The 23,480-nt window shown below is 47.8% G+C and overlaps 1 protein-coding gene across 1 annotated transcript in view; it reads left to right on the forward strand.

Annotated features, from left to right (window-relative positions):
* Positions 1–23,139, forward strand: part of LOC311223292 (PR domain zinc finger protein 12-like) — a gene marked incomplete at both ends in the record, with an annotated part of 23,801 nt that extends 662 nt beyond the window's left edge. Inside the window, 5 exon segments of the mRNA XM_084308085.1 lie at positions 1,536–1,593; positions 12,210–12,334; positions 12,606–12,761; positions 22,107–22,221; positions 22,700–23,139. Coding sequence (XP_084164211.1) covers positions 1,536–1,593; positions 12,210–12,334; positions 12,606–12,761; positions 22,107–22,221; positions 22,700–23,139 — 894 coding nt within the window.
* Between the last annotated feature and the right edge of the window lie 341 nt (positions 23,140–23,480).

The following is a 23,480-nucleotide window of genomic DNA, read 5'->3' on the forward strand; positions in this document are numbered from 1 at the left end:
CGGCCGAAGTAAGCTATGCTTACATCATTTTATTTAAGCGCATCATTTTACCTATAGGCTATATATTTCTTTCTATAAAACCTTTTTTCTTTCTTTCTTTCTTTTTCTTACTGTATTTACACGTGTTGTGCACCCTCTCTCTCTCTCTCTCTCTCTCTCTCTCTCTCTCTCTCTCTCTCTCTCTCCCTCTCTCTCTCCCCTGTTTCTATTTGTCTCTCTCTCCCTGTCTCTATTTGTCTCTATCTCTCCCTGTCTCTATTTCTCTCTCTCTCTCTCTCTCTCTCTCTCTCTCTCTCTCTCTCTCTCTCTCTCTCTCCCTGTTTCTATTTGTCTCTCTCTCCCTGTCTCTATTTGTCTCTATCTCTCCCTGTCTCTATTTCTCTCTCTCTCTCTCTCTCTCTCTCTCTCTCTCTCCTCTCTCTCTCTCTCTCTCTCTCTCTCTCTCTCTCTATTTCTCTCTCTCTCTCTCTCTCTCTCTCTCTCTCTCTCTCTCTCTCTCTCTCTCTCTCTCTCTCTCTCTCTCTCTCTCTCTCTCTCTCTCTCTCTCTCGGAACAACAGCTATAGTTTCATTCAGTCCTGGATTTACTGCTCAGCAGTTCCTCGAAGAGATCATGAATTTAGAATGAGACATTTTCTTTTTGTGTCTGACCCCTGTCTGCCTCGCACCGACACAATGGGCGCATTGAGAGAAAGAAAAAGAGCATTTAACCCCATTCAATCAATTCAATTCTAAATTCCTCTCGCTCTCTCTCTCTCGCTCACTCTCGCTCTCTCTCTCTCTCTCTCTCGCTCGCTCTCTCTCTCTCTCTCCCTCTCGCTCTCTCTCTCTCTCTCTCTTTCTCTTTCTCACTGAGGCTAATCTATTAGATGCCACACAAAGCTTTAAAAGTAAAAAAATATCAAAAGCAAACAATCCGGTTAGCGCAGGATTATTCATGAGAGAGGTCAGAACAAATATTTCACCATCAAATGTATATTATATAATAATAAATAAAGATGACGTGACTAACACATTCATGACAATCCAAAAGGTCTCAATTTAATTAATTGATTTAGTTTTCATGGAAACATTTTAGCTCCGTGAATTGTGTTGGACAGACTTCGGTAATCGGCAGAACGTCGACTGAAAAGGGAAAATGTTTTATTGTTCAAAGTAAAATGGTAAATAGGCAAAAAAAAGAAAGGGATGGTCAGCCATGACCCTGTCTCCTTCACAACAACAGGGTTAATGCAAAATTATAACAACAAAAACAACAATAATTATATGTTAGTAAATCGACATAGGTTAAGCAACATGTTGTTGCAATGCTCTCAGTTCCTGACTGTATGGATACTGAGTCTCTGCTGTGATCTGAGGATGTCAAAGATACAGACACAACTAACTCTTATCTCTCCTATCCACTCCTCTCACCCCTCTCCTCTATCTCTTCTCCTCTCATCCCTCTCACATCTCTCCTCCTCTCCTCTCTTATCTTCTCATCTTCTCACTCTCTTCTTTTCTCCCTTTCCTCTTCTCTCCTCTCCAGAAGTACAGAAGTTGTCTAGCCTGGTCCTTCCCAGTGAGGTGATCATCGCCCAGAGCTCAGTTCCAGGTACATGTAGCTGCTTGTTATTATTCTTCTGCTTTCATTTAATTTATTTTATGTTACTTCTCGTTTGAATGTTTTTAAAAGAGCCAAGAAAACCAACAATGATTTATTTTGCACATAATCTCACACACGTCCAAAATCTTAAACAGTTTTGCACACATTCATTTAGTTTGACAGCTATTGAGAGTAAATTAGTTATAGAATAGGGCCACCAGTGATGTTATCAGAGACATTTGATCCTTGTGTTGTGTTGATTACATGTAGCTCAATGAAATGATAAGATAGCAGTACCTATAAGAAGGTATCACTATTTTATCACTATCGACATCAGGCATGTCATGTCTAAAGTACGGCCCGAGGGCCAATTGTGGTCCATGGAGAGATTTTAAACGGGCCACGGCTTGTCTCTCATAATGTACTATGTGGCCCACACCTTAGGATGGCAGCACTATCGTGGAAACCAAGTACAACAAGTAGGAACAACGAGGGCCGCCATTTTGAGGGGCATGTGGAAAGTTGAATACTTTCAATGAAAGCCGAAGCAGTTGTGTTTGTCTCATTTGCCAAGAGACCGTCGCTGTTATGAAGAAGAGTTAAGATTAAGATTTGTTTATTAAGGACAATGCAAATTAATGAACATTAATTTACATTAATTTACATTTACATGAGTGTATGCATAACATCACAGCATGATAGGGACGTAAATATGCCGGGAATAGCACATTAGCACAGGGCTAATTTCCACCCGTAGTCCTAACATAAAACAAACACAAAACGGACCTTACAACGTTCATTCATAAAAACTGACATCACTGACATGACCACACTAACATGCCATTCGATCAGTACAACATCATCCCTAATGAGTGCATATTTGGCTGTCTAACAGCCATTTCCTGAGTTGGCCTCTAAAGGTGGACAGGGTGGTATACAATCCCTTAAGGGGACCGGAAGGCTGTTCCATGTTCCACTTCCCTTTATCGATAGAATATTTTTGCTGAAGGCGGTCTTTCTAAAATGGACCTCACAATCCCCTCTGGTGTTTGACCTATAGTGGCTAATCCAGTCTTCCCTTTCTTGTGGATAAACTCCTTGAGGGGGGAGGGGCTAATCTGTGCAGGCATTTATATACAAAACAGGAACTTTTATAATGTCTGAGGTTTTCAAAATTTTAAATTTGATGTTTATCCAGGATTTTACAGTGGTGGTATGAGTACTGTTTCCTGTCCTATACCTTCAATGCTAATATATCTTCACTGTGAAGAGATATTATGAGACTAAGCATAATTCATACCAGCGATAGTCCTGCAGTGAATGGGTGTAAGAAAGTGAAACAGCTGGAATCTACATGTAGTCTAGCCTCCCAGCAGAGGCTTTTTACATGGGTGAAGGAGTCAAAGGAAAACACCACCAGGGCTAGTTATGAAGTGATGCTAACCACTAAACACCACCAGGGCTAGTTATGAAATGGTGATGCTAATCACTAAACACTAAATCACTAAACTAGTTATGAAGTTTATGTTTGTTTATGTTTATTAGGATCCCCTGTTACGATGGGGTAGGTTAGAACACAGTTTGCAGAAAGGGAATGGAATGGAGGAGGCAGAGACGAGGATTGAAGCTTGGAGAAGGGAGTTTACTGTAGAATCCAGTGCAATACAAAGAACATACAGAAACTACTTAACATACTTCTCACAACAAAACAACAAACACTAACACTTACTAGAGGATGACAGAGCAATACGGCGTGGACAGGAAACGGGGAGGGAGACAGGAGGAATGTCGCCACAAGGAAGGGAGGACAGACAGACACCTAAATACCCCAACTAATTAACAATCAAGAACACCTGGCCAACACAGAATCACAACACAACCTAGACAATAAGAAATGACAACTAAACACAACTAAACACAAAAGCAACTCATAACAACCCAAAACAGTGCACCACATCACACCAGGGAAGGGAAAGTCAATGACAGCACACACCAGGACACCACATTGATCACACTATTAATTAAGGTTAAAACAGTAGTCAGGATGTCCAGTGTACTGGACCACACCGTCTGCGGATGGCCACCAGAAGGTAGGAGACCAATGTTAGGCAGAGAGCCAATGTTAGGTAGAGAGCCACTGTTGGGTAGAGGGCACTGCCCAATGTTAGGTGGAGGGCACTGCCCAATGTTACCATCCTGCCCAGTCCAGCCAGGACCGGGCCTAGGAACGTAACAGTACCCCCCCCTCAACGGGGGGCTTCCAGACCCCCGAAAACAACGTCCATAAGCAGGTGAGGGAGGAAGCCGGAACCCCGGAGAGGACCCAGGGAGATGACCCGAAGACCGGGGACCGGGAGGCCGAGCGAAAACCCCAGGAGGGGCATAGCAGCCAGGGGGGTTGAAAACGGGCGCAGATGCCCGGAGAGGGGGGTGGGGATGGGAACAGAGGCCCGGAGAGGGGAGGCGGGGAAAGAAACAGGGAGCTGGAGAGGGAAGCCGGAGCTGGGAGCAGAGGCCCGACGAGGGGGGATGGGAACGGGCGCCGAGACCCGGGGAGGGGGGCAGGACCTGGGAACAGAGGCCCGATGAGGGGGAGTGGGGATGGGCACCGAGACCCGGGGAGGGGGACTGGACCTGGGAACCGAGGCCCGGCGAGGGGGACTGGACCTGGGAGCAGGTGTAGAAGCCTGTGAAGGGGAGCTGGACCCCGGAGCCGGATCCCGGACGAGAGGCCCTCCAGCCGCCGGACTAGGGACCGGTTCGGGAGAGCCGGAACGGAGGTGCGGCGGCGACAACCCCCGGAGCAGGATCCCACGCAGGCCACGGCGAAGACCACAGCAAAGACCACGGCGAATACCAGGACGCCGATCACGGCGCAGAGCTGGACCAGACGGGGAGCCAGGATCCGTCGAGGAGCCGGGAGCCGGCACAGCAGCCGGACCAGGTGTAGAGGCCGGGCAGGGCGTGGAGACCGGACCGGTCTCGGCGGTGAGGCGTGGTGTAGGATCCGGGGATGAGGAGTCAGGACCCAGAGGAGAGGCTGGACTGTGCGTGGAAGCTGGACCAGCTGTGGAGGCCTTGTTAGCCATACTAGCCTCGGGGGCTAGGCTAACTGTGGGCCCTGGACTCACTGTGGGAACTGTGCTAGCTGGGGAGGCCTGGCTAGCTGCCGAGGCTAAGCTAACAGTCGGGGAGAGCCTAGCAGCTCCTGTCAAGATAGCCCTCCTAGGCCTGCTAGCTGAAGAGACCTGACTAGCTGCAGGGACAATGCTATCTTGGGACATCTGGTCCGTCTCAGGTACTAGGCTCACCCTGAACCTGGAGCCTAGTTTAGCAGTGGAGACTGTGCTAGCTGGGGACATCTGGTCCGTCTCAGGTACTAGGCTCACCCTGAACCTGGAGCCTAGGTTAGCAGTGGGCGTCTGGTTAGCTATAGTAGCGGGGCTAACATGCGGAGCTGTGCTAACTGGGGATGGCCGGTTAGCTATGGGGACGGAGCTAACGGGTGGAGCTGTGTTAGCTGGGGACGGCCGGTTAGCTATAGGGACGGAGCTAACGGGCGGAGCTGTGTTAGCTGTGGACGTCTGGTTAGCTGTATGAGCGGAGCTAACGGGTGGAGCTGTGCTAACTGGGGATGGCCGGTTAGCTATAGGCACGGAGCTAACGGGCGGGTCTGGGTTAGCTGTGGACTTCTGAACAGCGATGGACATCTGAACAGCCTCAACGGCTGTGGGGGGGCTCTAGGCTGGCCGTAAGCCTGAGAACAGTCGGCAGGCTAGCTACCCTAGCCTCCGGCTTATACTCCTCCATGAGGGCAGTAACACGTTCAACCATCTCCCACATCGCTGGCTCCAGTATCGGATTCTCCGTGGCGACCTGGTCGATCTTCTGTAGCAGGAACACCCACTTGGCCGGTGAGTAACGCTTCATGTCACCGGCCATCAGGCTCAGGACGACCCAAATGGTATCGCTTGCCCTTCCTGCTGCATTCGTTACTGGTGGCGACATTCTGTTACGATGGGGTAGGTTAGAACACAGTTTGCAGAAAAGGAACGGAATGGAGGAGGCAGAGACGAGGATTGAAGCTTGGAGAAGGGAGTTTACTGTAGAATCCAGTGCAATACAAAGAACATACAGAAACTACTTAACATACTTCTCACAACAAAACAACAAACACTAACACTTACTAGAGGATGACAGAGCAATACGGCGTGGACAGGAAACGGGGAGGGAGACAGGAGGAATGTCGCCACAAGGAAGGGAGGACAGACAGACACCTAAATACCCCAACTAATTAACAATCAAGAACACCTGGCCAACACAGAATCACAACACAACCTAGACCTAGACAATAAGCAATGACAACTAAACACAACTAAACACAAAAGCAACTTATAACAACCCAAAACAGTGCACCACATCACACCAGGGAAGGGAAAGTCAATGACAGCACACACCAGGACACCACATTGATCACACTATTAATTAAGGTTAAAACAGTAGTCAGGATGTCCAGTGTACTGGACCACACCGTCTGCGGATGGCCACCAGAGGGTAGGAGACCAATGTTAGGCAGAGAGCCAATGTTAGGTAGAGAGCCACTGTTGGGTGGAGGGCACTGCCCAATGTTAGGTGGAGGGCACTGCCCAATGTTACCATCCTGCCCAGTCCAGCCAGGACCGGGCCTAGGAACATGACAATCCCCATTAGTCATCATCAACGTGTTGACTATTCTTCCTGGGGTCCTCACAGATATACACATACAAATATGAAACATTCAGTGTAAATCAGTCATATATCACGTACACAATCAAAATAAAATAAAACAAAAGGTTATAGATGAATCCATTTCACCATACCTTTAAAAAAACACAAAGTAAACAGAAGAAGTTTGGATAACATGGCTGCAGCTACACTCATGCATGACATATTGATTTCCTACCGGATTATGGCTCCTTTAAGTTTCTTTTTGAAACTGTCCTTGTTTTCCGTCCGTATGATATGTAATGGGATCCTATTCCAATATGTTATGACTATATACATTGCAGTTTTCTTTAGAGAATTGGTTCTAGGCAGAGGTAGGGTAATGCGACTACTTGAAGCATGTCTGGTATTATGGTCTATCATTGGTGGATAAAAGCATAGAATACAATTGAGTGGGTTTACCTAAGGTACAAATGTTCTTTAAAAACCGAATCAAACTGCATGCTAGTCTCTCGTCCACCCTCATCCACGACAGTCTAGCATGCATTCCCTCCACACTATTCCTCATAGAGCAGTGAAGGATTTAGATGAAGTGGAGATGCTAATCACTAAACACTACTACCAGGACTAGTTATGAAGTGGTGATGCTAATCACTAAAACACTATCAAGGCTAGTTATGAAGTGGTGATGCTAATCACTAAACACCACCAGGGCTAGTTATGAAGTGGCGATGCTAATCACTAAACACCACCAGGGCTAGTTATGAAGTGGTGATGCTAATCACTAAACACTACCAGGGCTAGTGTTACGACCCCTGTGGGTCTAAGGGTAAAGGGCTGTAACATAACAGTTGGTTGAAAGAAATGATGGACCACGTTTGTAAACACAAGGATATTTATTGTTAAATGCAAAGGAAGCACATGTAGCTCAAGGGTGAGCCAAGGCCAAAACAACAAACAAACACCACTATTCTCCAAATAAACCAACCTAATCTATGGTAAAAGAAATTACATTACCTAAACTACCCTTACCTAACCAAAACAGGAGAAAACAATATCCAAATGAAATGGCAGCTCACCCCATCTGTGCTTCCTGAAAAGAGAGAAAAACACATTAATGGTACAGACAAGAATGGCAAAATATATACAAAACAATCTAAAGCTAACAATGCTCTCTCTGCGGCCATACACACAAAGGCACTTTCACTATCACAAAGGCCTATAAACAAAAATGGGATATTATCAAAAGTACTATGTCACAAAATGTCACCATGCCTAGCCTCATGCCAGAGAGAGAGAGTGACTGAGGTGAGAAGCCATGTTTTAACAGGTGTGTGGTGATCCATGATTGGGTGGTGGGTGATGGTTACTGATTGAGTCTTGGAGTCTTGAAACCCATCCACCAATCGGTGCTGTGCTGCTAATGGAAGGGCAGGCCTAGCAGGGACCAATAGTGGAGGACGGGTTCTGGCTGGAGGGAGGAAACTAAATGGAGAACAAGACACACTGGGGAAGCACATACATTGGGATGTAACACCCCCACACATAAGACAAAAACATGTTTGACATATAACACATAACACCAACAAAACATGTTTTTAACAATGAGATCCCCATCTCCGATATGAACGTCAAAGTAAAGAGCCATAAAAAAAAAAAAAAAACAAGCCGTCGGTACAACAACCACTCGGGTCTACAATGAATGAGTCAACAAATAAGTCGACAGCAAGAGATTCTCATCTCCGAGATAGAGCATCCACCAGCACATTATCTGATCCAGTTCTTATGCCTTATTTCGATGTTATAATTTTGGACTATGAGCGCCCAACGCATGAGGCGCTGATTGTGGTTGTACATCCGCGACAGAAATATCAATGGGTTGTGGTCGGTGTATACTACCACTGGTAACGCGCTTGAACCGACCTCAAAATGTTGCAAAGCATACAACATAGCCAAAGTCTCCTTTTCAATAGTGGAATAGTTTAGTTGATGTTTGTTAAATTTCCGGGAAAAATAACAAACCGAGTGACTGACACCATCGTGATCCTCCTGTAATAACACTCTTCCAGCTCCCACCCCGCTGGCATCCACTTCCAGCTGGAACGGCAGGGAGAAATCTGGAGCAGAGATAACAGGGGAACTGCATAAGAGAGCTTTAACACCATCAAATGCATTTTGACAATCAGCTGTCCAAATGAATGGTTTGGACGGGCTACACAGGCTAGTGAGAGAAGTGACGACAGAAGAAAAAGTTCGGCAAAAGCCATAGTAATACCCAGCCATCCCAAGGAATCTACGCAATTCCCGCCTAGTAGTAGGCACTGGAAAAGGTGTGATTGCAGATATTTTTGCATCCACCGGACGCACTTGTCCTACCTGCTTACCAAGATAGGTAACCGTAGCCTTGCCGAACTCACACTTGGCAAGGTTAAGGGTCAGGGAGGCTTCAGCTAAGCGGTCAAAGACAGTTTGTAAGGTTGTCATGTGGTCACGCCAGTTGGTCGAATAGACAACCAGGTCATCGAGATAGGCATTACAATTTGGAACACCAGCCAGGACTAGGTTCACCAGTCGCTGGAAAGTGGCCGGGGCATTACGCATTCCAAAAGGCATTACTGTATATTGCAAAAAAATTGTCAGGAGTAACAAACACAGAGATTTCCGAGGCACGGGGGGTCAAAGGGACCTGTCAGTAACCCTTTAACAAATCTAGTTTGCTAACATAGGTGGCAGATCCAAGGTTGTCAATACAATCTTCCATGCGGGGCAGTGGGAAAGAATCAGGCATGGTGACAGCATTTACCTTTCGGAAATCAGTACAAAATCTAGGAGTTCCATCCGATTTGTGAGCCAACAAGCAAGGTGAACTCCAGGGACTGCAACTTGGCTTGACACCCCGACCAAAAATGTCACCTCCATGCTCAAAAGAGGAGCGGGCATGTTACTGTCATAGATCTGGTCATGTTATTTCTGACTGTTTAACATTGAAACGTAAGCAGCAACCGTCCTCTCTGTGTGGGGTATGTGTGGGGGTGTGTGAATTCTGAATGGTTGGGGACAGAATGTTTCTGAGAGAAATCATGGGGGAGAAAGGAGTCACGCCTATCCACAAACACAGTTTTATGGGTTAGCGCAAACTCATCAGCTAATACAGCAGCCTGCTGCAGAGTGGACACTTTCTGCTCACTCAGGTAAATGACAATACGCTCTGGCAAACGATTCTTAAACTCTTCTAATAGAATGAGTTCTCTGAGAGAGTTAACATCTGAGGCCTTGCTTGCTGCACACCACTTATCAAAGAGAGTTCCCTTCTCTCTAGCAAACTCTACAAAGGTCTGGTTGGCAGCTCTCTTGTGATTGCGAAACCTCTGCCTATAAGCTTCGGGTACAAGCTCATATGCACGAAGGATGGCAGCCTTCACCGTATCATACAATAAACTATCCTCTAGTCTAGGGTAAGTGTTGAACAAACCTCTTGGGCTTTACCAGTCAATTTGCATTGAAGCAACAAAGGCCAGACCTCTTTTGGCCAGCGCAATGAAGCAGCAATACGCTCAAACACATTAAAATAAGTATCAACTTCTGTCTCTCGGAACGGAGGCACCAAAGCGATATGTTTACTTATATCAAAAGTGTGTGATGAATAAGCTGTGGAGGAGGACATACCAGGGCCTTGTGGAGGAGTCAACAGCGTAGCAGAGTTGGATTCATTCCTTAGGACTTCCAGCTCCAACCTCCGCAGTCTGAGCCAAAGGCCAAGGCCAAAACAACAAACAAACACCACTATTCTCCAAATAAACCAGCCTAATCTATGGTAAAAGAAATTACATTACCTAAACTACCCTTACCTAACCAAAACAGGAGAAGGAGGACGGGTTCTGGCTGGAGGGAGGAAACAAAATGGAGAACAAGACACACTGGGGAAGCACATACATTGGGATGTAACAGCTAGTTATGAAGTTTATGTTTATTTATGTTTATTAGGATCCCCATTAGTCATCATCAACGTGTTGACTATTCTTCCTGGGGTCCACTAAACATCACCAGGGCTAGTTATGAAGTGGCTATGCTAAACACCACCAACCACCAGGGCTGGTTAAGTGGCGATGCTAATAACTAAACACTATCAGGGCTAGTTATGAAGTGGTGATGCTAATCACTAAACACTACCAGGGCTAGTTATGAAGTGGTGATGCTAATCACTAAACACTACCAGGGCTAGTTATGAAGTGGTGATGTTAATCACTAAACACCACCAGGGCTAGCTGATCACTAAAGACAGAAATCCTTTTGCTGAAGGTGAATTTGTTAAAGACATGTGTACTGAAGGTGGTGGATAACATTTGCGTTGAAAATAGTTTGCAAATGTTTGCTCACAACACTATGGCATGGAGAATCAAAGCAATGTCCAAGAGAAGTGAGTAGCAGGGAGGTGGATTTAGATGTTGTCGTCATTGTCCCCCCCCCCCCCCCCCCCTAGCCTGCGATGAAAGCACTGATGTATCCAACGCAGCTCAGTTTCTTATTTCTTTGTGAGGGTAGAGGCCTTGCACTGAATGTACGTGTAGTTCTCTTTCTTCCAGGATGGCTGCCTAATTTCTGTGCAGTCGTAGAGTAGGTAAAATGCTGGAAAAGTATTGATGATGATATGAAAATTACCTTCAGAGTCTTCCTATCTCTAGAGTTCAGTTAATCTCTTCAGTTCTTCACATTCTATTTTTATGATGGCCCCATGCAAGATGCAAATTTACATTTTCAGTTATTTTTTCATACAAACCAAATTCTGTGGAGGAAAAAATTATTAACACAACACAATGATTCAATGTCCCCCGATGACATCACTGGTGGCCATATTCAAACTGATTTACTCTCAATAACTGTCAAACTAAATGAATGTGTGCAAAACTGTGTGTGAGATATGTGTGCAAAATAAATGTAAGTATTGTTATTTGTTAAAGTACCCTTATAAATTTGCGTGTTCGAATCCAGCTCCCGGCGTTGTCACCAGCTTGGCTGGCCGTTCACACTAATACAATTGGCAGTATTAGAGGGTGGGAAAGCTGGCGGGTGGGTCCTGGGCGTTGTGGACAGCGACCCCTACAGTTCGGTCGGGGCGCCTGCTCAGCAAGGGTAGGATCTGGAGAGAGGTAGTGCAGCCTTCCACAAGTTACACTCTCACAGTGAGAATCTGCACGGCCAGGCTGGCTGCCGGCAGGCTGCACATGCGTCAGAGGAAAAGCATGTGACAGTCTCCGGCCTCTCGGACCAACAGTAGGGGAAAGTGCGCAACAACCAGGACGGGTGGGATGGGAGAAAAATCGGAAAAAGAAGGAGGGGGAAAAAGATAAAAAAATAAATAAAAAAAACGTACCATTATAAAATAATTAGTACTGTCAATAGATTAAAAAAAATGAATCTCACAATTTTTTGTAATTAATCTAGATTAATCTAGATAAAAAATGGCATTTTTCTACTAATTAATTAACTAATTAACTAATTAATGTAAAATCAACACAAAGAAAGTATATTTAGATTCAAAGACTTTTAATAGCTTTCTTTGAATACAGTTTCTCTCCTGTGAAATACAAATGTTCAACAAAACCATCAACATTGACTCAGCTAGACCTCTTTCTTATATCAGCGGCGCATTTAAATTAATCTCCAAAGTTAAAGCATTAATTTTGACAGCCCTAAAAATAATATAATGTCAGTAATACAGAAGACGGCAGCTTCCTCGTGAAGCAATCCTATTGTGGAGAAAAACGTATCAGCAACATTTTGTTTTGTAATTGATCAACAGTAAGCAGTATGTTTGAAAGAGGGCTCCTTTTCTTTTCAATTAATTTGAATGTGTAAATTAGATTAAAAAAGAGAATAATGAAAACAAAGAAGGCTAACAGGCTGCTGTTCCCGTGCTGTAGGAGAGGGTCTGGGTATCTTCTCTAAGACCTGGATCAAAGCAGGAACAGAGATGGGCCCTTTCACCGGTCGTCTCATCTCTCCTGAACACGTGGACCTGTACAAGAACAACAACCTAATGTGGGAGGTAAATACACTAACTAATTAAACCACTAAGTAACTAACTAATTAACTAACTATCCAACCAACCAACTGCCTGACTGACTGATCAAAAGAACAACCTCATAAGAGATGTAACTGGATAACTAGCTAGCGGCTAACTTTTCAATGACCGAACCAACCAACCAACTAACCAGCTAGCCAATGAGTTCTTGGCATATGGACGGATGGACGGACGGATGGATTCTAATAAATAATGTAAATCTTCTCATCTTCTCCTCTCCTCTCCGCTCTCCTAGGTATTTAACGAGGATGGGACGGTGAGGTACTTTATAGATGCCAGCCAGGAGGATCAGAGGAGTTGGATGACTTACATTAAATGTGCCAGGAATGAACAGGAGCAGAATCTGGAGGTGGTTCAGATAGGAAGCTCTATCTTCTACAAGGCTGTAGAGGTACATTATATACCATACCATATCGTACCATAACATACCATATAGCATAGCATGCCATACCATGCCATACCATACCATACCATGCCACACTATATTATATCACACCATACCATACCATATAGCATGCCATACCATACATTACTATACCATAGTATATCATACCATACCATACTGTAAGATCCTGATCAAACTGGCCAGTATCACGTCTTCGTCTGTTTGGCTCTCCATCCAATTCCTCTGCGTTGTGTCATTTTAATGGTCCTGACGTCTCTGACACTGGCTGATAAGATCCTTATCTCCCCCGTTAGTGCAATCCATAAACCATACTAATTCTCCACCTCCGTAAGAATTCGACACTTCGAAACCGTGAGATACCTTATGAGGAAAAGCGTTGTTTTATTGCTATAAACAGAACCTCATAATCAGATGTTATCAGATGTTATCAAATTGTATCGTCCTTGAAGAGTCTATTCTAATGATCTTTCGGTGTGTTCGTCTATCGTCCTTTTGTTATTCAGTCCAATAGTGGTCAGGCCTGTTCGTTAGCCGAGACTATCCTCGTGGTAGCCGAAGCTAATGCTGATGTGGCATTCTTCCTCCCCCCCCCCTCTCAATGAGAGGAGAGAGTGTCTTTGTGTGATCTCAGTCCTACTCGCTCTTGGTCAGATTCTAGTCTGCCCTCCACCCGGAAACACCATTCGACTTATAGATGTTCGTCGTCGCAACGACGGCCCCGCCTTCTGGTTGTCATGCGACGTGTTGTCATGACAACTGCTAACCTTTCACACATTAAAATGCAGTTTCTACTGTTTCATTAAAATAAACCGCTCTCCCTCGCTCTGGGAGACACTTGCTATCAGTGTTATGTCTCCGAGGAATTAAAAACAAACCCCCTCGCTGGCAGTGTGCTGTGACACCGCTTCTTCTCCACCGTCAATATCATCCCGTGATGATAATGATATTACCCTCTTAAAGCAGTTTATAAACCAAATATACATTGAAAAAACCACCATTTTCTCTCAATCCCCCCTTGATTCTTATCACCCCTTCAGAATCATAAATCATTATTTGGTTTTTTAATTAATTATGCCAAAAATAGACTGTGGTTGAAGCAAACCAACCTCATCTCTCGTGCACAAGAAATGAAGACGGCCCACGGTCAACCCAGTGATCTTGCTGCCTGATGTCTGTTTGCGCCCCCCTTCGTGCACAAAGGGAACCGAAACCGACCACCAAAACCAACAACATCCAACGACTCATAACAATTGGAGCTCCTCTGTCTGCTCCCAATAATTCTATCCTGTTGTTTTACTGTTTTCCCTCTTATCAACCTTCTATATATCCTTCTATACATATATCTTCTATATGAATCCTCCATTTATATCTCATACTCCTAATCAATGAACACGGACTTCTCGCTGTTGTCTCGTCTCTCGATCTCCTGATTGACTCTGAAAGGAAGTCCCTGTTTGTCCATGATTCACCGCCCGTGCTCTGTTGTTTCAAAACGCTCTCTAAACAGCGTCTCCGCAGGGAAGCCCCCTCCGATGTCCGCCTCGTTCTCCCCTGGGCAACACCGCCTGCGACCGCTGGACTCCGCCCCGTCGGCCGTCTCCGCCCCGTTGGCCGTCTCCGCCCCGTTGGCCGTCTCCGCCCCGTCGGTCATCTTGGTTGAGGCTCATCTCCACCGCGGTCGGCCCTCTCCAGACTCTGAAAGCAGAAACACCACGCCGGCAGTTTTTCTGTACACTCGACCCGGTGCTTTCTATTAGTCTACCGTGGCTTTGGGCCTGCAGCTCGTTCCATGGAGTTATCTCCAGTTCTCTATATATTTTTCCTCTGCAAGCCCCGGCCATGGTCACACCCTTTCAGACTGTTGGACGGTGTGAGTGTCCTACAGCCCATGGCGCTATTTGTTCTCTATTAGTCCCCCACCTTCTCAACACCCATATCTAATCCTACATGGCTGTTCCCTGTTTTGTTGTCTTCCGGCGTGACACCAGCAGCTAAACGATACCCACTCGGCGCTCTACGTTTGTCCCACGGGTGACCCCCAGCGCGCGCCAGTTCTTTCTGGTGACGTGTCCCCTCAAGACTCTGCCTATTTATTAGGTGTGAGAAGGCCCCACTGGAGATCGAACTCCCTCTTATTTCATAATTAAACTTATTTAACTAACCGCATCTCCTCTCTCTCTGCAATTCTTATTTAACCCATTCAATAATTACACTCTTTAATTAACCCGTATATCGATATTATTATTATGATAATAACATCCAACCGAGCATCTCTAACATACAACAGAGCAGGTTGGTTCCCTGCCCCTAACTCACATACACGTACTCATACTGTTATCTAACATACAACAGAGCTGTCCGTTGCTCTACCCTACGGGGCTGTCTACCGTCGCCCTGGAGCTGTCACCGTCGCTCTATACCCTACGGGGCTGTCTACCGTCGCCCTGGAGCTGTCACCGTCGCTCTATACCCTACGGGGCTGTCTACCGTCGCCCTGGAGCTGTCACCGTCGCTCTATACCCTACGGGGCTGTCTACCGTCGCCCTGGAGCTGTCACCGTCGCTCTATACCCTACGGGGCTGTCTACCGTCGCCCTGGAGCTGTCACCGTCGCTCTATACCCTACGGGGCTGTCTACCGTCGCCCTGGAGCTGTCACCGTCGCTCTATACCACACTTTGAGTTCCTTTACAAAGTTCTCACATACACCACCGTGTATACACACAAGCAGTTGGTAATTTTGAAAAAATTAAACTCCTTAATTAACTTAAACTCTAAATATTCCCCTATGGGTAATGGAAACTCCCCAGCACTACCCCCCCTCCGCAATTAAATTCCTTAATTGAATTAAACTCTAAATATTCCCCTATGGGTAATGGAAACTCCCCAGCACTACCCCCCCCCTCCACCACTAGGTGGCGACCTACTCCTCCTCCATTTGCTTGTATTATCCCACTGCCCCCCTAGATGGCGGCCAAAACTCAGTCTAGAGGATTGTAGGTGACGTGTCACTTCCTGATTCTAAACCCCTCGTGGCTCTGCGGCCATTTTGTCTGCTAAATTTTTTCCTTCTTTTTTTCCCACTTTAACGTCTCAAACATTCTCTCGCTACCGACCACACCCGTAACGTTTGTTCACTGCTCCCTTCACGTCACAGTCCCGCTTCCCGCTTTCTGCGTTTTGAACAGTAATCAAACTAAATACGATGTTGCCCCTTTAACTGAATGAACATCTCCCCTTTGCCTCCCTTCCCATCTCCTATACAGTGGCTTCTGTGCTCTGTAGATAAGACTCTCGATTTTCAAAACAAAAACCGGTGCCGCTCTGCTGTTATTCAAACACACTATTACAGCTGGCATTCTCTGTGTCAAACTAATTACGTTTACGGATACACTTGAGGGTTTTTAGGCAATTCTCCTACACATCCCTTGTGGACTATATTGTATTATATATGTAACTGTTTTTATATGTGTAAATAAACAAACAAACAAACAAACAAACTTTATCTTTTCACCGTCAGTTGTTCTGGTCCATGGCGCTGTTTATCTCTCCGGCCTTGCTCGGCTCGCTTGCTGGGTCCATGGCGCTGGCCTTGCTTGCTCGCTGGCTTGGCTCGCGTCCACGGCTACCCCTTCACGCCTCGGCACTGCACACAGTCTCTTCCTTTCAAGCAACTTCAAAGCAAGCAATAATCCGGGTCCCAACGGCATCAACTGTAAGATCCTGATCAAACTGGCCAGTATCACGTCTTCGTCTGTTTGGCTCTCCATCCAATTCCTCTGCGTTGTGTCATTTTAATGGTCCTGACGTCTCTGACACTGGCTGATAAGATCCTTATCTCCCCCGTTAGTGCAATCCATAAACCATACTAATTCTCCACCTTTGTAAGAATTCGACACTTCGACACCGTGAGATACCTTATGAGGAAAAGCGTTGTTTTATTGCTATAAACAGAACCTCATAATCAGATGTTATCAGATGTTATCAAATTGTATCGTCCTTGAAGAGTCTATTCTAATGATCTTTCGGTGTGTTCGTCTATCGTCCTTTTGTTATTCAGTCCAATAGTGGTCAGGCCTGTTCGTTAGCCGAGACCATCCTCGTGGTAGCCGAAGCTAATGCTGATGTGGCATTCTTCCTCCCCCCCCCCTCCTCTCAATGAGAGGAGAGAGTGTCTTAGTGTGATCTCAGTCCTACTCGCTCTTGGTCAGATTCTAGTCTGCCCTCCACCCGGAAACAGACGAGAGCCAAACCATCTGACCTGGTTGATAGTCGGGGGCTGGGGTCTGGTGGTGGTCGGCAAAGCGGCGATTCTGGTCAGCGGAGCGGAGCAGCGCGGCCCTGGTGTCCTCCCATATCCTCCTGCAGCGGTGAAGGTGCGCCTGCACAGAGGGAACTGAGATCTCCTCCTCCTGGGTAGAGAACAGTGGAGGCTGGTAGCCCAGAGAAGACTCGAAGGGGGACTGACCTGTGGCAGCGGAGAACAAGGAGTTGTGGGCGTACTCGATCCATGGCAGGAAGGCGCTCCAGCCAGAGGGGTCCCGGGTCGTGATGCAGCGGAGGGCGGACCCCAGGTCCTGGTTGTCCCGCTCCGACTGGCCATTGGTCTACAGGTGGTATCCGGAGGAGAGGCTGACCGTGGCCCCCAAGGCCCGACAGAAGGCCTTCCAGACCTGGGAGATGAATTGAGGCCCTCTGTCGGAGACGATGTCCACCGGGATCCCGTGGAGGCGGAAGACGTGGAGCACCATCAGGTCTGCAGTCTCTGAAGCAGAGGGAAGTTTGGGGAGAGCAACAAAGTGAACGGCCTTCGAGAATCGATCGACAATGGTGAGAATGACTGTGTTACCGTGTGAGGGAGGCAGGCCGGTGACGAAGTCCAGGGCGACGTGTGACCAGGGCCGGCCAGGAACAGGCAGCGGACGGAGGAGCCCGGCAGGTGGTCGGTGGGAAGGCTTCCCATGAGCACAGACGGTGCAGGCAAGGACGAAGGCGCAGGTGTCTTCCCTCATGGAGACCCACCAAAAGTGCCGCTTCAGTAGGGACAGGGTACGGTCAATCCCAGGATGACAGGCGAACCGGGAGGCGTGGATCCACTGGAGCACCTGGAAGCGGACAAGGTCGGGAACAAAAAGCCGGTTAGGTGGGCCGTTACCTGGATCAGGCTGGACACGCTGAGCCTCCCGGACGACGGACTGGATCTCCCAGGTGGCAGAAGCCACCAAGCAGGAGGAGGAGAGGATGGTGTCAGGGTGTGAGGGACCCCCTTCGGGGACAAACTGCCGGGAGAGGGCGTCCAGCTTAATGTTCTTGGAGCCTGGCCTGTAGGTCAGGGTGAAATTGAACCGGCCGAAGAACAGCGCCCAGCGGGCCTGGCGGGAGTTCAGGCGCTTGACCGTCTGGACGTAGGCAAGGTTCTTATGGTCCGTCCAGACCAGGAAGGGGATCTCTGAGCCCTCCAGCCAGTGCCTCCATTCCTCCAGGGCTAGCTTGACTGCCAGGAGTTCCAGGTTTCCAATATCGTAGTTGACCTCTGCTGGGGTCAGGCGGCGAGAGAAGAAGGCACAGGGGTGTAGTCTCTGGTCGAGAGCGGAGTGCTGGGAGAGGACCGCCCCCACCCCGGTACTCGAGGCATCCACCTCCACCACGAACTGGCGGGACGTGTCCGGCTGGACGAGGATGGGCGCGGAGGTGAAGGGCCTACGCAGCTCGGAGAAGGCGGAGTCCACTTTAGTGGACCAGATGAAGGGCACGGAGGGCGAAGTGAGTTGGGTAAGGGGTGCAGCGACCCGGCTGTAGTCCCTGATGAAACGCTGATAGAAGTTAGCTAACCCCAGGAAGCGTTGGAGCTGCTTGACGTTGGTGGGCCTGGGCCAGTCTGACACTGCCTTGATTTTCTCGGGGTCCGCCCGGATCCGGCCGCCCTCTATTATGTAGCCGAGGAACCCAATGGAGGAGCGGGGGAAAATCAGAATGTCATCCAAATAAACAAAAACAGAGCGGTTAAGGACATCACGGAGAACGTCATTGACAAGGGCCTGGAAGACAGCAGGGGCGTTGGTCAGCCCAAAGGGCATTACCTTGTACTCGAAGTGACCGAGCGGGGTCTTAAAGGGTGTCTTCCATTCATCCCCCTCCCGGACACGGACGAGGTGATAGGCATTCCTGAGGTCCAGCTTCGTAAAAATGGTGGCACCTTGCAGGGGTTCAAAAGCAGAGTTAATTAACGGCGGGCCCAGGGGGTACTTGTTCTTGATCGTGATGTTGTTGAGGCCCTGGTAGTCAATACAGGGGCGAAGGGAGCCATCCTTTTTGGAAACAAAAAAGAAACCAGCGCCGACAGGAGAGGAGGAGGGGGTAATAATGCCAGAGGCCAGGGACTCATGGACGTATTTCTCCATGGACTCCCTCTCCGGGCACGAGAGATTGAACAGGCAACTAGCGGGGAGCGGGGCTCCCGGGAGCAGGTCAATAGCACAGTCGTACAGGCGATGGGGTGGCAAGGAGAGAGCATGCTGTTTAAAAACAGCCTCTAAATCATGATAAATTGGAGGGAAAGCAGAAAGGTCAATGGGTTCGTTGGGAACGTGAGAACCAGCGACCTCCAGTGGCGGCCGAGCAGACTGTAGACAGGAGGCGTGGCAGTGGGGGCTCCAGCTCACGACCGCACCGGTTGGCCAGTTTATCACTGGGTTGTGTAGCTTCAGCCAGGGCATGCCGAGTACAATAGGATTATGGGGGGAATTAGTGACGTGGAAACGGATAACCTCGTTATGATTCCCTGAGCGCAGCAAGCGGAGAGGCTTGGTGTGGCGAGTTATCCGCGAGAGTAGCCTCCCGTTTAGACCGTGAGCATCGCAAGGAATAGGCAAACTGTTGGTAGCAATACGGAAGCGGGACACTACACCAGCGTCAATGAGATTTTCATCAGCACCTGAATCAACCAGCGTGGACAGGGGAAGCGATTGGCCATTGTAACACAGCGTGGCACTGAATTGCATATTTGGACCGGAGCTGGGAGCATCATTTAGGCTCGAACATGCACCCAGCATTACTGTCGAGCCCCGCCGTTGGGGCGAACCGGGCATGAATCGAGGGACTGGCCGAGCTGACCGCAGTACAGACATGCCCGCATCTTGAGTCTGTGGCGGCGTTCGCTGGGATGGAGGTGAGAACGGTCAAGTTCCATTGGCTCAGAGGGGCTGTGCTCGACGAGGGGCGGCGCGCCCGGGGGGAGGAGAGCGAGATGAATTGGGCAACGAAGGACGAGTGCCGCTAGCCTTTTCACGGCGGCGCTCGCGAAGACGCGTGTCCAGTTCTCTGGCTAAATTAATTCGCTCGTCCAGGGAAGTCGGTTTCTCTTTAGACGCCAATTCGTCTTTTTGAACGTCGCTGAGGCCTTGACGGAATGCCCCTTGTAACGGAGTGACATTCCACTCGGAGCCCGCTGCTAAGATACGGAATTCAATTGCATATTCGCTCACGCTGCGGTTTCCCTGGCGAATAGTGAACAAGTCAGCAGAACTATCTGAGCCCCCGGGAGGGTGGTCGAAGACTTTTCGCATGTCGTCAATATTGCAGAGGGGGGACTGACTGAAGTGAAGAGCAGTTGCCCAAGTTAACGCAGGACCCTTAAGCAGACCCGACAGGTAAGCGATTCTAGATTTATCACTTTGGAAGGTTTGCGGCTGTAATACTAATGAACATTGAAAAATAAAGGCACGACATTTAGAGACGTCTCCGTCGTAACGTTCTGGTGTGGGGACATGGGGCTCTCTGTGAGGGGGCGCAACAGGTGGGGTTAGCTGGGCAGAGACGTATGCATCAAAACGGTCACATTGTCTGTCTTGCTCCGCAGAGCTGAGCGTGAGAGCGCCAAGTTGGGCAGTGGTTTCCTCCAGTGTGCATGTGTGCTGGTTTACCAGAACGCCGTGTCCGTTGACGACGGTCTGGAATTCCCTTTGGAACTCTCTCCATTCTCCGGGCTCCTGTGATGCTGGGCTCGACATCTGGTCGCAGTGTTCTGTTAGGGCAGGGGTTGGCGGAGCCCAATAGCAGAACACAGGAGGAGAGAGAATGGAGCGTTTTAGGTTGGCTTTAATGTTTACCCCCAAGCAGACAGGTTTACAGGTACAGAATGTGCAACAGGTACATGAATGTGCAATGGACGAGAGCAGGTGCACTCCTTGTGCAGCGCGGGGCGTCCAGCTGGGTGGTGTCTCGGAGCGGTGGTCCTGGGCACAGAGAGAACAAGATTAGGACAAGGTATTTCAACAAGGATAGAGTAGCAAGGCTAGGGTTCGTAGTCGTACCTAGGAAGGTAGGTTAACACTGCGACAAGGGTAGAGCAGGATCCGTGGGCTGAAGTAGGAGTTCGCTGACGAGGGAATCCCTCACAGCCATGTTAATTAGTGTCCCACTGGCAGCGTGGGAATCCTGGGGTCGTATGCTGCCCATATAAGGGTGTGAGAGGATGAGGGGTGAGGAAGGCTTCCGCCGTGATGGTGTGGAAGGAGGAGGGGTGAGGAAGGCTCTCGCCGTGACTATGACAATCATACCATACCATACTATACTATATCATACCGTACCATACCATACTATACTATATCATACCATACTATACTATACTATAACTATATCATACCATACTATACTATATTATCATACCATACTATACTATATCATACCATACCATACTATACTATACTATATCATACCATACCATATTATACTATACTATATCATACCATACCATACTATATCATACCGTAACCATACCATACTATACTATATCATACCATACTATACTATATCATACCATACCATATTATACTATACTATATCATACCATACCATACTATATCATACCGTAACCATACCATACTATACTATATCATACCATACCATACTATACTATATCATACCATACCATACCATACTATACTATATCATACCATACCATACCATACTATACTATACTATATCATACCATACCATACTATATCATACCGTAACCATACCATACTATACTATATCATACCATACTATATCATACCATACCATACCATACTATACTATATCATACCATACTGTACTATATCATACCATACCATACTATACTATACCATACCATAGGTAGCTCCATATAGAACTCCTCTCCTTGTCTCTCCTCTTCTCTTCTCTCCTCTTCTCTCCTCTTCTCTCCTCTCTCCTCATCTTCCTAAATATCAGACAGTGTAGTTCACACTGATAATTACATATTGTTTGCTGTTCAAGTTTCATATGTCAATGTCTGACGTCCTGATATTAAAGGTTTTCTTTCCTCCCGTCAGACCATTCCTCCTGACCAGGAGCTTCTAGTCTGGTACGGAAACTCTCACAACACCTTCCTGGGAATACCAGGAGTCCCGGGAGGAGAGGAGGAGCAGGCCAAGAAGACCAAGACTGGTGAGACAGGTAGATAGATAGATATATAGATAGAGAGATAGATAGACAGACAGACAGACAGACAGACAGACAGACAGACAGACAGACAGACAGACAGACAGACAGACAGACAGACAGACAGACAGACAGACAGACAGACAGATAGACAGATAGATAGATAGATAGATAGATAGATAGATAGATAGATAGATAGATAGATAGATAGATAGATAGATAGATAGATAGATAGATAGATAGATAGATAGATAGATAGATAGATAGATAGATAGATAGATAGATAGATAGATAGATAGATAGATAGATAGATAGATAGATAGATAGATAGATAGATAGATAGATAGATAGATAGATAGATAGATAGATAGTCAGATAGATAGATAGTCAGATAGATAGATGGATGCTGATCATTATCATTCAAACAGCTTATTCTGACTCTTTTTTTCTCCTCTCTCTCCTTACCCTCCACTGATTGGTCCAGACGAGTTTCACCCCTGCGACGGCCCCACCTCTTCTGCGGCCGCACTGGCTACGGTGGGCCGCATGCGCTGCGTCATCTGCCACCGCGGGTTCAATTCCCGCAGTAACCTGCGCTCTCACATGCGCATCCACACGCTGGACAAGCCTTTCGTCTGTCGCTTTTGCAACCGTCGCTTCAGCCAGTCGTCCACGCTGAGGAACCACGTCCGCCTGCACACCGGAGAGCGCCCGTACAAATGCCACGTGTGCCAGTCGGCCTACTCCCAGCTGGCGGGCCTGCGGGCGCATCAGAAGAGCGCCAGACACAGGCCCAGCGGCGTGGCCGTGGCACCGGGAGGGATCGGGGTTCACCAAGCCCACTCACCCCCACCAACAACACAGATGACCTCTGTGCCTCATCCAGCTTCACTGCTGCATCACATACCTACCATGGTGCTGTGAGAGGAGAGGAGAGGAGAGGAGAGGAGAGGAGAGGAGAGGAGAGGAGAGGAGAGGAGAGGAGAGAGGAGAGGAGAGGAGAGGAGAGGAGAGGAGAGGAGAGGGGAGAGAGGAGAGAGGAGAGAGGAGAGAGGAGAGAGGAGAGGAGAGGAGAGGAGAGGAGAGGAGAGGAGAGGAGAGGAGGAGAGGAGAGGAGAGGAGAGGAGAGGAGAGGAGAGGAGAGGAGAGGAGAGGAGAGGAGAGGAGAGGAGAGGAGAGGAGGGGAGAGGAGAGGAGAGGAGAGGAGAGGAGAGGAGAGGAGAGGAGAGGAGAGGAGTTGTACATGGAGTTTTTGGAATAATGAT

Source organism: Notolepis coatsorum (assembly GCF_963971535.1).
Source record: "Notolepis coatsorum genome assembly, chromosome: 2".
NCBI classification, from domain to species: domain Eukaryota; kingdom Metazoa; phylum Chordata; class Actinopteri; order Aulopiformes; family Paralepididae; genus Notolepis; species Notolepis coatsorum.